General features: G+C 47.6%; 1 protein-coding gene across 1 annotated transcript in view; it reads left to right on the forward strand.

The window, feature by feature from the left end:
* The window catches only part of KIAA1549 (KIAA1549 ortholog), a 122,956-nt gene extending 113,209 nt beyond the window's left edge, over positions 1-9,747 (forward strand). The window contains exons 19-21 of the mRNA XM_037049290.1: positions 1,014-1,171; positions 6,502-6,647; positions 8,684-9,747. Of these exons, the coding sequence (XP_036905185.1) occupies positions 1,014-1,171; positions 6,502-6,647; positions 8,684-8,938 (559 nt within the window). The 3' untranslated portion in view covers positions 8,939-9,747. The remainder of the gene's footprint in view (positions 1-1,013; positions 1,172-6,501; positions 6,648-8,683) is intronic.
* The last annotated feature ends 5,451 nt before the right edge of the window (positions 9,748-15,198 follow it).

The following is a 15,198-nucleotide window of genomic DNA, read 5'->3' on the forward strand; positions in this document are numbered from 1 at the left end:
TAAAGTTGAGCTGTCAAGTGAAAAATCAGAGTGTTGGAAACTTTCGTCTACCACCTTGAACTTGACAGTGCCCTAGTACTTCAGGACGCCACTGATGAGCTTAGTGGTGATATTAATGGCTGTGGTTTTCTTAATACCATAAAGTGAAGTGTACCAATATCTAGAAAGCCTGTAGAACACAGTGAACTAATACTTTCTATATGACCATGCCATAAAGTCATGTGTGGGTCCATTCAGGGTGCAAGAGAGACCAAGAATATGAAAAGTTTTGTTGGTATTATTTCATATTCCACATTGCCACTAACCCTTAAAAAAACTTTGTGGAGTTTTGGGGTGGTGCTGAAGATATTTATTTGAAATACATTTAATATTGTTATTTGAAATGTATTTTTAAAATAGTATTTATCAATTTCTCGGTTTTAATTTCAAACACAATAAACATCTACAGATATAATACACATAAATGAAAATGCTTGGGAATCCTCAGTATTTTGTGTGAATGTGAAGAAATTCCGAGGCCAAAAAGTTGAAGAACCGCTGCTTTCAAGCACTGGTTTTCAGCCTCAATGAACTTTAGGGTCACCAGTGGCACTTTAAAAACCACCGTGTCTGGGTCCCACCTCTGGAGATCCTGTTTGAACTGGTTTGGGGTACAGCTCGGGCATTGGGGCTTTTAAAAGCCCTCCAAGGGGGGTGGCTTTTAACGTGTCTCCAAGCCTGATAACTGCCGCTTTAGTCAGACACCACCGGAGGTGAGCCAGCCCTCGAACTTGACTGCACCTTCTTCTGACCTGTAAATGATGGCGTTTCTTCTCCCATCATCCTGCAGAGATTTTTCAGGCATCGGCTAATACCGGCCTAAAGCCAGGAGACTCGGCAGTGAGCCGGTAGAAAAAGGACGATGTGTCAGTAGACTGATAGGTCTTATTTTTCCAGGGGGCTGAGGGTGCACCTATTCATATACGAGAGCCAGATACGGTGTGGTCCTGATGCTTGGTGTGCTTTGCCTTCAGACCCGGTCTGAGCCCTGGTTTGCTGCAGTCTTCGGAGCTGGTGCCTCCCGAGCCCCAGCAGCCTCAGGCATCTGCTGAAGCCCCGTTTGCTGCCCGAGGGATCTACTCCGAGGACATGCCATCCGTGGCCCGGCCTCGGCCTGTCGGGGGCACCACAGGTACGTGTGGTATGTAGCTTGCATTTCTGAACTGGAGGGCGTCTGCTTTGTGGCTAAATGCTGGCCGAGCGCACTCTAGAGTAGCCAGGGCATCAGCGTCCCGGGGGTTCAGCCTCAGCCTCTTCCACTGGGAGGAGCTGCTTTCCCTGCGATCCTGGTGAGATGCAGGGCAGGGGAGGTGGGAGCCCACGGAGAGGCTGAGACCCCAGGGCTGATGCCCACTGATTCTTTCCTGAATCAGCATCTCAACAGCGTCCCTTGGCCTGGAATTCATAGCACACTTCTTCCAGGGAAAGCAGTTCTAAATTCTTAGAGTTAAACTGAAAGATGTATTTCTGAGCACTTGTTCTGGCATTTTAAAGTGAGCACTTTTGCGGCTTGTTAAGAAGCAACCCTAAAAGGTGCTGGACAGTGACTGGGAGGAGATTTTTGTTTATTTGTGGGCAGGCGCAAGCACTGATTGCTTCCGGGGCCTCACTTCCCTCACTGTTTTCCCCTTCTACCTTTGTTAACACGATCATCTTCCCCTTTAAAATTTTCTTGTCATTTTTTCGACAGCTGAGTCCAGCTGTCTTCTGCCTGCTGCCACACACGAGGCCTCGGGGACGCTGTGGCCACGTGGAACTGTTTTAGTTCCTTGCTGTCCCTCTTTCCAGCCCTCGTTAAAAGAAGGATCTTAGTGTCACTTGTGGGTGACCAGTGCAGCCTTTTACTTACTAACTCAACAGTGAAAAGTCTCTTTCTCCAAAGTGGTCTTCTAATTCTTGATCAGACTTTTAAGTATTTGCACACAGCTTTTCTTTACTTTTCGTATTTAGATTTCCTTTCATTACCTGTGGAAATGCAAATAAAAATCAACACCATAATATCTCCATGCAGGAAATAGAAACTCTCAGTGTGTGTTTTTAAAAGAACATAGTTCAAAGTGTCTGATTTCTGGAAATTTTGAAGCCAGAGAGAAAATAAGTTGTGTTAAATTTTTTGTTTCAGAAAATTCTCATCGTAGGCCGACGGGTGTGGCTCAGTTGGTTGGGTGTCATCCCACAAAGCGAAAGGTCACTGGTTCAATTCCTGTTGGGTCACATGCCAAGGCTGCGTGCGGTTTCAGTCCTGTTTGGGGAATGTATGAGAGGCAACTGATCAATGTTTCTCTCTCACATTAATGTTTCTCTCCCTCCCTTCCCCTCTCTCTAAATATATATGTTTGTGTGTGTATTTTTTTAATTCTAAAAATTAGAATTAGTTGGTTTGAAAAACATTATGCATAATTTGGTTTATTAATAAAATGTAATATTTAGTACATTTAATGTAAAGGTACGGGATTTTTAAAAAATATTTTTTTTATGTTTAGAGGGGAAGGGAGGGAGAAGAAGAGGGAGAGAAACATCAATGTGTGGTTGCCTCTCATGTGCCCCTTGTTGGGGACCTGGCCTGCATTCCAGGCGTGTGCTCTGACTGGGAATTGAACCAGCAACTCTTTGGTTCACAGGATGTTTTTTTTTGGACCACAATTAAAATTTAGGGATTAAATCTCTTTTCATGTAGTCATTTTCCTTTTTTTAGAAAAAGAGCTCAAACCACCTGTATTTTTGAGATGCATGTCACAATTTAAGATAACGAGGAGCCTCAGAATTTTGGTAAAGGGAAAGAGAAATAATGTTTTGTGAACTGAGTGTCCTCAATAATGACATCTAGATAAGAAGTAAACACATTTTCAGAAAATTAGTTGAGAAAAAAAGAAAAAAAAACACATTTGTCTTAAAGTCTCCTGGGAGCTTTGTATTAATATTTGAACTCAGAACACATTCTCATCAAGTTCCGTAGATGCTTGATGTTTGAGGGATTTATCCTGAGATCTTATAAATCCCCAAATTTCAAATGCTGCTATGCCTTACCTTCGATTTCCCTAATCGGTCCAACGGAAGTACAAGTGGACCAGCTACAGGATCCCCCGCAGACCCACAGTGAGAGACGCTGCTGCTGGTTGCCAAGCAGTACCCAGCATGCTGGGCTGATTCCTGCATGGCAGTTGGCTGGTCTTCCTCACCTGTTTACTTGAGACCCTATCTGTACCCCCAAATTACAGATTACTGTTTTATGTGTCACAGAACGTCATCTCATAAATTGTTGATACCATGAAAGCTGTATTTGGGAATGGTATTCATTGTTCCTAAAGCATCTGTGTAGTTGAAGATACTGAGCTCTGACTGTCTCTTATAGAGAGCTCTGCAGGATAAACCTGAAAAACCCTCAGAGTTATCACTCATCTAGCCGTGTTTTATTACGAGGGCTCAAAGTCACTCGTATTTCCTCCATTAATTTCTTCACCCTCCTTTTTTGAAGACTGAAGCTTTCAGAAGAGGGGCTATTACATGTCAAATGATGTATCTTGCTATTTGCTGACTTTCTGGAGAATACACACCTATTTATGATACCATCAAGAAACTAGATTAGGCCAGTTCCAAATTTGCAATAATTGGTGGGTAATTTATCCATGGTCTCCTAGGCAGTTCTTGGATTTTGCATTGTCTGTCTGTCCACTAAACAGATAGCATAGCCTGATGCCCTGTAGGCTGTCCCATCCCTTACGGGTGCTGTGCTTTGCAGTGGGTCTTAGTTCTTCTGTTAATTGTTGCCTAGCGCATACTCCAAACAAAATTCAGATCTGTTCATTTTTATTTATTTTTATTTTTTAAATATTCATTTATTTTTAGAGAGAGGGGATGGGAAGGAGAAAGAGTGGGAGAGAAACATCAATGTGTGGTTGCCTCTCATGTGTCCCCACTGGGGACCTGGCCTGCAACCCAGGCATGTGCCCTGACTGGGAATTGAACCGGCGACCCTTTGCTTCGCAGGCCCATGCTCAATCCACTGAGCTACACCAGCCAGGGAGACCTGTTCATTTTTAACCTACGAGAATATAGACATTATATGTATGAAACATTCAATGAGAAAGTGATTTTCTAGTAATTTCTAATGATGGATTAAATTGTGTAAGAACCTGTAATGGAAAAACATTAAGACATATTAGGAGAGTTCCCTTTCTGACTATGTAAAATGATCATATGTGTGTATATCTAAAAAAATTACCAAAAAACAAGAGGAAATGGCACCGAGGGACGATGTGTGCAGGTATGACCTAGAGGTATTTTTATTACAGAGGATGGCTCCTGTAAATTGATAAATGGGCAAACCTCAAAGAACAAGAAAGATAAATGGACAAAATACAAGAAGAAAACGCACAAAAAATGTGTGTGTGCCATATGAAAGTACACATAATGAAAAACACTCGGTTTTGAAAATGATTCAATTTGACATGCAAGTTAAAACCGTGACGAGGCCCCATTTCGACCATGGGATGGTTTTCATAATCAGTGAAATGGTGTGTTGAAACCAGCGTCTGGTTTCGTTACCTGGACAATGGAGATAATATTAGTACTTACTTCCTGTGGTGGTTTTGATGATTAAAGAAGATAACCGACTTCAAGTGCTCCAAGTAGTGCCTGGCACATGAGAAACTTTGAATAAGTATGAGCTGCCATTATTATATTATTTCTGGTGTTCGTATAAATCATTAGACTTTTGGAAAGCAGCTTGGCACGGACATAAGGACCTTTTGATTTGGTAATTCCCCTCCTGGGAATCTAGGCTGCCACCCGCCAGAGAAATGCACTGTATTGGAGAAAAACTACATGTGCAAAGAAGTTTATCAGAGCATCATTCACCAACAATTGTGAGCCCCCTAAATACCCAACGAGAAGGGCCTCCGTGAGGAAATGGTGTAGTTACCTAAAATGAAGAGCTCAGAAAGAGCCAGCAAAAGGGAATTTGAGTTTTCCTGGTTGCCTCCTTTGTGTTTGCTGCTTGACCTACTTTATCTCTTCTAATCCTTGAAATAACACCGGGAGGTAGTTTTATTTTTGATCCCACTTGAGAAGTGAGGCATTGAGGCTCAGCGGGAGTGATAGCCGTGCCCAAGGTCACGGGGCTGGTCCGTGGCGGGGGCTGGAATGCAAACCCGGCTTGTTGGTGTGATGCCCCATGTGGGATCATGGGAGGAGGCCTGTGTGTGGTGTCGTTCAGCGGGCAGAGCAAGATACAAAATGTGTCTGAAATACGATCTCACCTACCATCGCGGTGTTAACGCAAAGGTGTTCTTTTCTCCCTGTGCTGTTGCCTGAATCTGTAAATGGTGGTGAACGCTGTGCTGAATTTATGCTCTTTGCGAGATTCTCTGAAACCGTATCTATTGGGCAGACAGAACCCAGAGCCCTGATCACTGTAATACTGTTACGGAGCTTCGCTGACTGGCAAGGTGGCCTGCGGGCTGCGCTGTTCTGACAAGAGCCTGGAAGGGTTTTTTTCTGACCTTTAGTTTTTAGTTCTTGCTGTATATCCAGATGCAACCGTGGAAGAGTTCTCTTTTTAAAAAGTGTATTTGATTAAGGGAGGCTGTACATGAGACAGCTGGAGGAGGAGGAGACTTGAAGCTGGGGTAGGGCTGCCCCCCCCCCCCCACCCCTGTGAAATCCCAGAACCCTTATAGGGCCAGTCTGAGCATCCCAGATGAGCTGGGTGATCCCAGGGGCATTTGGTAACAATACTTTATTTCACAGTGCTTAGAGATCACTTTTTTTTTTTTTGTCTCCCTTAGTCTGCAGAATAGGGATGTTGCCACATGCCAGAGGTTGATGGGGAGAACAATATGTTGGCTGAAGCCCGGTCTTCCTGGCCACACGAGGCTTCGGCATGTGCGAATGTAGGGGAAGGAGCTTCGAGAACTTTCTGGCTTTGTTGCCAGTACGCCTCACCCGCGAGGTTGGGTGGGCGGCTTTCAGGTTTTGATTGTGATGTGGCCAAGTTACGGAAACACTGTGAATGTAATGAAAACATACTTGAACATTCTGAATTCAAATGAATATGCACGCTGCCTTTAAAACAAAAGAGCAGATTGTGTTGGGGGCTCCTTGTGGTTCTTGAAGCCACAGGCAAGAAGGAGCCAGGTTTTAGCTTCTTTATGGCTCCGAAACCTTTCCATCCTTTCTTCTTATTGAGTAAGAGTGTCCTTATTGGCAACCTCTGCAGAAATGAGTGGAAAGGCCATCTGTTTATACTGGCCCCCTCCAGTCCTTTGGTGTCTAGCCAGGGAAATAAGACCACTGATATCAGCCACTGTATGAAAAGGAAGTAAAAGCCTATGGACCAAGAAGAAGCTCACGGTCTGGCATCTCTGTCCCTAAGCGGGTGTGGTGGTCACAACCATAGGACCTTACCGGGCAGTTTCATTTTCCGGCCTGTGTTGACCGGGTTGTTCTCCTTTCCTCCTCCAGGCTCCCAGATCCAGCACCTGACGCAGGTGGGCATTGCGAGCAGAATCGGAGCGCAGCCGGTGGAAATGCCACCCAGCAGAGGCGGCCAGTACGGGGGGCCAGGCTGGCCTCCGTATGGGGAGGATGAGTCGGGCCGAAGAGAGGCCGTGAGTATCTGGTGTTGGGGTCACCATGGAGGGTTCAGACAGACTCGCTTCATTCAGCTGCTTCTGCTTTGGGGACCCCTTTTTAAAGGCTCCATGAATCAAAGTTTTAAGCTCCCTCAGTTTTTTTCCCCCTTGAGTGTATTTTTGCTTGCAGTTTTTAGATGGCCGATTTCCTCCGACCTAGGATGGGAGAGTATTGGCATTGGACTTTTGAGAAGAATATAGTTTTCCTTGAGGCAGATTTTAGGCTCGAAGTCATGATTTTTAAACAGTATTATTTTGTAACCTTTTAAAAATAATAAAGGCATATTCATTACAGAAGATCTGGACTGATACCCAAAAAACAGTTTAAAATTTTTTTCTTCCAATGACGTTTTATTGTGGTAAAATACACATCACAAAGTTTACCATATGAACAGTTTTTAAGTGTACAGTCCATTGGTTTTCAGTATATTGCGACTGGCACACATCCATCACCACCACCCACATCCACAGCTTTTTTCATCTTGTGAACCTGAAACTCCATCCTCATTGAACACCTCTCCCCAGTTCCAGGCAGACATCATTCTACTTTCTGTCCCCGTGACTTTGACTTTACCTAGTGAATTTGAACCTGAGGGTGGCAGAAGTCTGGACTTGGTCTTTGGTGTGATCGCCATGTAAATATTCATGTGCTTACACACCTCCCTGCCCACTGCTTGTGCCTCACTGTGGGTTGTCAGCATCATATCCACAGTGAGCACCACCGGTGGGTGGTTTTGCCGTAAGCACGCCGTTTGGAGCACTGCGAGGCAGAGGGTCTGAGGGTTTCTCATCCTTCTTATCACTCCTTTGTGAGAACAGCATCAACATGGGCACAGGCAATTTCTACAAAAGCCTTCCTTGGCTGTTTTTTTTTTAGAATTTTATATCCACGAGGGATAAATATATGAATTGGAAAATCCAAAATAACACTTTTGTTTTACCCTCATCATTATGCCGCAGCTTTCATGCATGTACATGCCTCTTTAGCAAGTAACTAATGACTGGACGCTTTTACTTAGTGAAAGGAAGTGAACTGTAGAACGCAATTTCCCCTTTTCTGCCTTCACTGTGCCACCTTGGTTGCATTAGGTGTTTGGGGTGTTCCTGTCCCACCCAGGGGTCACTTCAGTGTGCCACACACCCTGTCCCTTGTTGCAAAAGTGAGACCCAGAAATGTCCTGGGGCCCGGACACCGTGTTTACCAGGCCAGCCACTTACTCCTAGCATGGGTGAAACCCCAGATTTAGAACCCATGTACATACACAGATTTCTCACTGGGAAAAAAAATGAAAAAAGTCACTGAAGAGTGACTTTTACACTGAATTATTATATTACACTGAAGAGTATAATACTAATTACTCTTGCCAAATGGATATCCAGCTAGATTATGCAAATATAAGCAAAACCGTTGTAGGTGCTAGTGAAGTAGCTTTTTAAAGAAAAGCCTCTGCCAAGCACTCCCCAGACAGACAGACAGACAGACAAAATGGCAAACGATGTATGACCTTGTTCCTGTTCTGTGGCCCCTGGGTCCTGGTCCCAGGGCAGAGGCAGCTGCTCTGTTTGTCAGTTGCTCTGCCAGCAGCTGCTTATGTCTTCTACTGTCAGGTGCCCCCATCCGACCTTTCACCTCCATGGGGTACTCCAGGCTCCCTTCCCTTCTGGCTCTCTGAGCCCCTTCCTGTTCGCTCGGTGGCCGCTTACCTCCACACACACAAACACAGAGATTTGGCTGACCGGATCATCCTTTCTGTCTGTCATTAAGCGAGTATTTGTGAGGCACCCATTAAGTTCAAGTTCAAGGGTTTCTTTATTGCTCTGCTCTCCCTTGACCAATTTCTTCACCGCCATTAGCCTCCATTGCAGTTTAGGGGGTGCCTAGTGGAGGCCTGACTTGTTGGGTAGGAGAGGGCAGGAGGAAGTCACCAGGGCGTGCCCACCTCCAGTTTGAATTTGACGTTCCCCTCCTGCTCTCTCGGGGGAAGTATAGCACCATGTGCCGTGTTTTTCAGACACACGTGCTTGGGCATCAGGAGTATTCCTCTTCACCGCTGTTCCAGGTGCCAAGGACTTCAGGTAGGGAGCCCTCAGCGCCTCCGGGGAACACCCCGCACAGGGGGCTGCAGGGCGCCGGGCTGGCCTACGCCGCCAGCTCTACGGAGGACCTGCAGCCCGGCCACTCCTCGGCCTCGCTCATCAAGGCGATCCGCGAGGAGCTCCTGCGCCTCTCCCAAAAACAGACCGCCGTGCACAGCTTCCACAGCTGATGGGCCTCGCCTGGCGCCTTTGCCAAGTATCCGCTTCCCGTGGAAGCAAGACTCACAGGAAACCAGCCTCGGGGCACCTGCAAGAGGACCAGCACCTGCTCAGGCCCCCGGGCCCGCCACGGAAGGTAGCAAGTTGCAATTTGAGAAGACGCCATTGAGTCACGTGGCAGCTCGTGGAGCTTTTAATGAGTTGGCATTGTCGTAACCACTTGGGTTCCGTTGCGATTTCCAACCTTTTTGGCCAGAAGCCAGCAGCACGTCCCGGAAGACAAACCACAAACCTCAGCTACCAGAATTTCTCAGCTCGTCTCCCTTTTCGAGGCAAAAGATGGAAATGTATGGAACGTGTGGGGCTGACGGGAATCCAGAGTTTCCGTGGGAAGACGTGTTCGAGGCTGGTTTGTACGATGCACCCGCTGCTTTGTTTTCGGAGGAGAGGCCGGAAGACGTTTCGTTAACAGCTTACTTCCCTCTGTTTCTCCCTAGGAACTTACGTTAGTAGTAATATGAACAGCAAGGACACTGAGGCTGTTCGGGGATTTACAAAGCTACTAGTGAGAAACCAAATGATAGATTGTAGAGCCTGACCACCCCAGTCCAAGCCATCGCCTGTGTTTCCCCGCCTCCTTCTGGTGCTACAGCTCCACCTTCCTGTCTGTGAGACCAACTTGGGCTTTGTCAGTGGAAGAATATGTCGAAGGTTCTGTTTTGTTCTGGAAAGAAAAAAAAAAAAAACCCTCCCAAAGGAGGGAGGAGGGAAGCTTCCTATTTATTTGGTTTTTCAAAATACATGTCGAAGTTTAGATTTACACGATTCATTGTATTCGCTGTTTTGTGATTGGGCAGGCGGGACGCATCACCTTCGGGCCAGTCCTGTAGAGTGCGGGTTTCCGGGGGCCCCAGGGGCTCCTTGCTCGTGGCCGATGAGTTGCTCACAGATTGTGCTCGAATGAAAAGATCTCACGTAAGCAGAAATTACCTGTAAGCATTCCTGGGACCACCAAAGTGCGATTCATGAGCACGTTCCCAGGGATCATGTCTCTGTGCGTTCAAGACCCAGAAACGAAACCGAGTTCTCGCCTGCCTCTCTCTGCTCAGTCAAGAACCGCAAAGGGGGAGCTCCTAATAGCTGGTTTCGTTACACTGGATTCTGCTGAGTGACTGTCGAAACCACCTGTGCACTGTGGGCCTGAGAGGGAGCGGGTGTCATCTCCATTGGGGCTTACTGCTAAAGTCACGATGCCCCCACTTCCCCAGTTAGAGTGAGGGATGGAACAGCCAGGGCCCTGAGTGAAGGTCGGATGAAAAACAGGCTTAGATAACACATCGCTACTCTGGATCCTTTTTATGTGATCGGCCGACACTTGAGACAGCAGATGCGCAGGCAGAACTGGGGGGCTCTGACCCACATCGGTGTCCGTGTGGAGGACGCTGGAACAGCTGGTGGTGGGGTTTCTGCAGGGGGATCACTGTCCCGGAGCCCCATCTCAGCCCTGTGTTCACTGAGCCCCTCTACAGCCTCACAGTGCAGGGCAAAGGGTTCTGGAAGTGAAAACACGGCTGCTCTTCATCTGCACGCCCCCGACAGAGGAGGGCCGGGGCAAGTAAGTCTCCAGAGGATGTTCAGTTAAGGAAGGGGACTCCTTTCCAGGCAGCCCTCACAAGTTCAAGAGCGTGGGAGAGAAGGCCCCCTTCCTGGGCTTGATTTCTGACCCTTGGTCTTGGTTTCACACCCAGAGCGGAGAATTCTCTTTGCGGGTCACTCAGAAATACCAGGTTTCCTGAATGTGTTAAGAATTTCAGACATCCAAGCAGAGTTGTGTTGCGGACACCTGGCAGTGAATTCAAACCATGTGACCGCAGGTGGACTGAATAAATGCAGGCCCCCCTTCCCCCACTCTGCCCACTGTGGCGTCTGCACCTAAAATCTGTCGCCTCCTTGGGACACCGAAGACACAGGCCTCTGTCTTAAAGGGGCTGCTGTGGTGACTGTGATGCCTTTCAAAGTGGCATAAAAGGGTTCAACCTGTGTGGTTGTTCTTGGAATTGATACCCTTGTAAGAAGCCGGTGTCAGGACCAAAGAGAGCCCGTAGAACCTGGTGGGGTGGGGTGTGGTGTGAGCAGGCCCCTGGCATCACCAGCACTCTGGTCTTGGTTGTCAAGCACACCCAGTTTGCCCTTGTTTTCTCGAGACTTGTGCCACGGGAGTTGTACCCGTCACCACACTCAGCACAGACGAGCTGTCGTGGGGGGCGCCGCACCCGCAGGGGTCTGCAGACACGCGGCCAAGGCGGTCTGTTGTGAGGGGGTTCCTCCCACTTGCCACGTGAGCTTTGGAGTTCCCTTCGTGTGAGGCGCTCTGAAACGCAGAGTTAGATTTTTGTGTCTCTCCTGTTTTCTGTTTTCAGAGTTCCGGTGGGAATGCCACCAGCTGTAAATTTGAGTCGGTGTTCTAGAGAATACTGTTTGGCGGAAATGACCATTTCCAGAGTCGGCCTTGTCAGGTCCCTTCTTTGAGCCTCATTCTCCCCACCAGCCAAACAAAGAACAGGCCCCCCTTGCCCGCCTCCTGGGACTTCTCACTGTGAGAGTCCGATGTGATCGGGTGTGCAAATGTCCCTTGAGAAGGGAGCGTGAAGCACTGTGAAAATGTAAAATGCAACCTGTGTGGTTCTGCTGGGGTGGACGATCCATTACTGTGGCCTGCTGGTGACCGAGTTCCCGTGCCGGCCCCCAGAGCCAAACAAAGGGCCTCCTGCGACTCTTCTTCCTCTCTCCTGTTCTTCTTTAACTTCACTCCCTTCTCCATTAACTTATGGGCAGCGTTTACTCAACATCTTTCATGCTCCCGATTTTCTGCCTCTTCTGGCCCCACGTATGTCAAACAGGAACCCTGCCCTCTGGGATCTTAGCATCTAAGTCAGATAACACAGATGGATGGGCATGAAAGGTGGAAGGTACACGTAAGTAACACAGTTTAAACATCAGTAACATTTGTCAGAAGTACACGAGTGTGCAGGGTACTCAGCAGGAAGAAGCGGAAGTTGTGTGTTTGGAAACAGGATCTTGGGCAGGAGGCAACTTCAGCAGCTCCTTCGGTGAGGACAGGGGAGTGGCCCAGGGAAATGGTGAGGTGGCGCAGGGAAGCCCAGAGAGGGGCCCGGAAAGAGGGAGAACCCAGGCGGTGGAGCTGTCCTTGAAAGTGAACTTGACCCCGATGTGCTACAACAGGGGGACGGAATTCCTTCCCGCACTGTCTGCGGGAGTTTTGTAAGAGGAGGAAGCAGTGATGCGAACCTCCCCGTGTGGTGATGAAACAGCAGCAGGGCCGAGCCTGTGAGGAAGACCTGCGGAGGAAGAGACCCGTCCAGGAGAGAAGCGGAGCAGACCGAGGTCTGCGAAGGAGCCGCCAGCAGGCGAGTAGCGAGAGAGCTCCACCTTTGGCTCGGCTGCTCAGAGCAGACCTCAGTGGCCAGCCGTCCTGCTGCGTTCAGTCCTTGGCGGTGCGTGGTGGGTTATAAACACGTATATGTGAGTTCCTAATAGCCACCTACATTTTTTTCTGCGAGTTGTATTTAATTTCCGAGTATGTTTTGGGTTTGCTGGCACTTGGCTTTTGAGCAGTGGGTTTAAGGGGGTTTTCTGCCAACCAGGCTTTTCCGGGTACGAGGCCTGTGATGCAAAGCCCAGGGGAGGCAGAGCAAAGGTCTGCCTGAAGGCTTTGGGTCGAAACAAGTAATTCTGTGCTTTCTGAGCCTCCATTGAACTGTGGACAGGGTCTGTGTTGACCGCACTACACAGCTTCTTAGTGCTCCAGTGGCCAAACCAGTCACTTGATCAGTGGTTGGCGGGTGCGGTAGCTCACGAGCTAATCATTAAATACACTTCTCAATCCCTTCATGCCGGACTCTGAGACGTGAATGAGTGTGTTGGTTGGAAGGGAAGCTGGTTAAGGTCCTGGGCGGGGGGGTGGGGGCCTCCAGCCTTCACCACCACCCTGACTTTAGTTAAGTTTTTTAGCCATTTCATTTCTACCTCCAGAGCAAACCTCCAAAGCCAGCCTCCAGAGCCTGCTTGTCCACATTCATCCCAGACAGGAGCCCAGCAAAGTCCAATTCTGTACCTGCAAACAGCCCATTGACCACAAAGCCCGTTTTTATGGGATAGTAACTTGAACTTCGTCTTGACATTTCATCCGGCACATGAACAGATATTCTTGTAACATGTGAGAAGGGTTTCTGTGAGCATCTGCTATACCATACTCATAAAATGCAATAGGCTGATACGTAATACCGAGTGAGCAAGGAGTGTGCACATTTCAGGTTTCTTTGGATATTTTTTTGGCTGTGATTTTCAGTGTTTAAGCGAGGACTCCTTTCTCTGACACTAAAAAGATTTGAAAAACGAAACCTCATGGTGCGATCCTAATTCCAGGCCCGAGTGTGTAATGGCACACTTGAGAATTCATTTTAAGAACACGCAGCAGCATTAAAATTTAGGAACAGAACATTGAAATGCCTTTGGAAAACAAAAAGCAATGTTAGGAGCCAGTGAGTGAGTGAGAAAGAATGAATGTCCAAATCTGAGGAACTCGAGTCCAAATTAGTTTCGCACAGGGTAACTAACTGTGCAGGTGGCTTGCTTTTCCTCCTCCTCCCAGGTTTTTCTGTTCTGGGGCCACTTTGGATTTAAAGAAAAGGTGAAGGGACAGAGATAAAAATAGTGATTTGGGTCTTGCGGGCCCTGAATTCCATGGAACCATTGTGGACAACTTGGAGCATCATGCCCACCAGATTTCATGCATCTGTCACTTGACTTCCTGGGTGTGCAAGTCCGGAATGGTACAGGGCCAAGTTCAAGCCAGATCCCCTGTACTGCTCCTTCTGAAGATGTGGGGAAAGAGGGAGGTGCTGGAGGCACGGAAGCTCCACCAGTGAACTCAGTTGCTCTCAGCACCAGAGGGCTCATTTCAGAAAAGGGGAGTGGACTCCAGAGCATCCTCTAGGGGGCGTGGAGAGTGGGCAGCCTTCCCCTTTCAGGAGAGGTTGCTTAGCAGAGCCGCTCCGGGTGCCCACTTGTCTCCTCCTTCTTTGTCACGGTCCATATTCTGACTCTCCCCGCACTCCCATTCCTAGATTATGGGTGTTAATGTACGAAAATACTCAGAGTACATTGAGGCCACTTGTGGCATCGGTACTGCAACTTGAACTTGACAATCATGGTTTGCTGGTCTCACACGGGCACTTAAATTTTGGTATGGGTGTACGATTTAGTAATTGAATCTTCCCTTCTATTTGTCGGTTATGTTTCTACCCTTCAATTAGCTGCACTGTTTTCTAATGTGCTGTAGAGTTTTTTGAAATAATTTATGCAAGTGTTTGGTTTCCATGTTTACAATTTATACAGCTTTCCTAGCATTTTAAATGGAAATGTCAATAAATGCTGCGAATTGGTGTCAAGCGGTATTTTCTGTTTATTTCCTTTGCAACCCGATAGGTTTCTCATCTGTAAAATGTGAGGGTTGCATGAAATGGGTTTTTTCACCCCCTTCATTTTCTAGTGTTTGTGTCCCTGGTGAGAACACGTAGTGCTTTCATTTTCCAAGGAATTAAGTTGGAAGTCCTGTTCAGCGTGTGGCATTTGCAGAATTGTTTTCAGTCACGTTGGCTGCTGCTCCTCCTTTCTACTGGGCACTCTTCAAATCAGTGCTTCCTCTAAGAGCAGATTCATTTGGGGATTAAACGGTTAGGGAGTCAACAGTCTAGAAAGACAAATGAGAAGATCGAAGTCCGTCCAATATGGAAAGGGAATAGTGTAAATCTGGAGTTGATGAAACTCGAGAAAGTCAGAGCCCCTTGAAACGGAGAAAAGCAAAAGGGACTGTGAAATGCAGCGGAACAGAATGAAATGAAACACGCAAACCTGGGTAGGATCCTGAAACAGCCACTGAAAAGATAATCAGTGGAAAAATGGGGAAATCCAAATAAAGTCGACAGCAGGGGTGTCAGACTCATTTTCACCGGGGGCCACATCAGCCTTGCGGCTGCCTTCAAAGGGCCAAATGTAATGTTAGGACTGTATACATGTAACTACTCCTCACTCTAGGGGCAAGGAGCACGGCACTGCCGCCAGGTAGAAACAAGGTGCTGGGCCAGATAAAACGAGGCGGAGGGCCAGATGCAGCCTGCGTCCCTTGTGTTTGCAGCCCGTGAGCTATAGTGTCGTTCACAGTTTATGCAAAGGTGGATGTATTGGTTTT

This window comes from Sturnira hondurensis, unplaced genomic scaffold (genome assembly GCF_014824575.4).
Source record: "Sturnira hondurensis isolate 20B ecotype Veracruz unplaced genomic scaffold, ASM1482457v3 Scaffold0006437, whole genome shotgun sequence".
NCBI lineage: Eukaryota > Metazoa > Chordata > Mammalia > Chiroptera > Phyllostomidae > Sturnira > Sturnira hondurensis.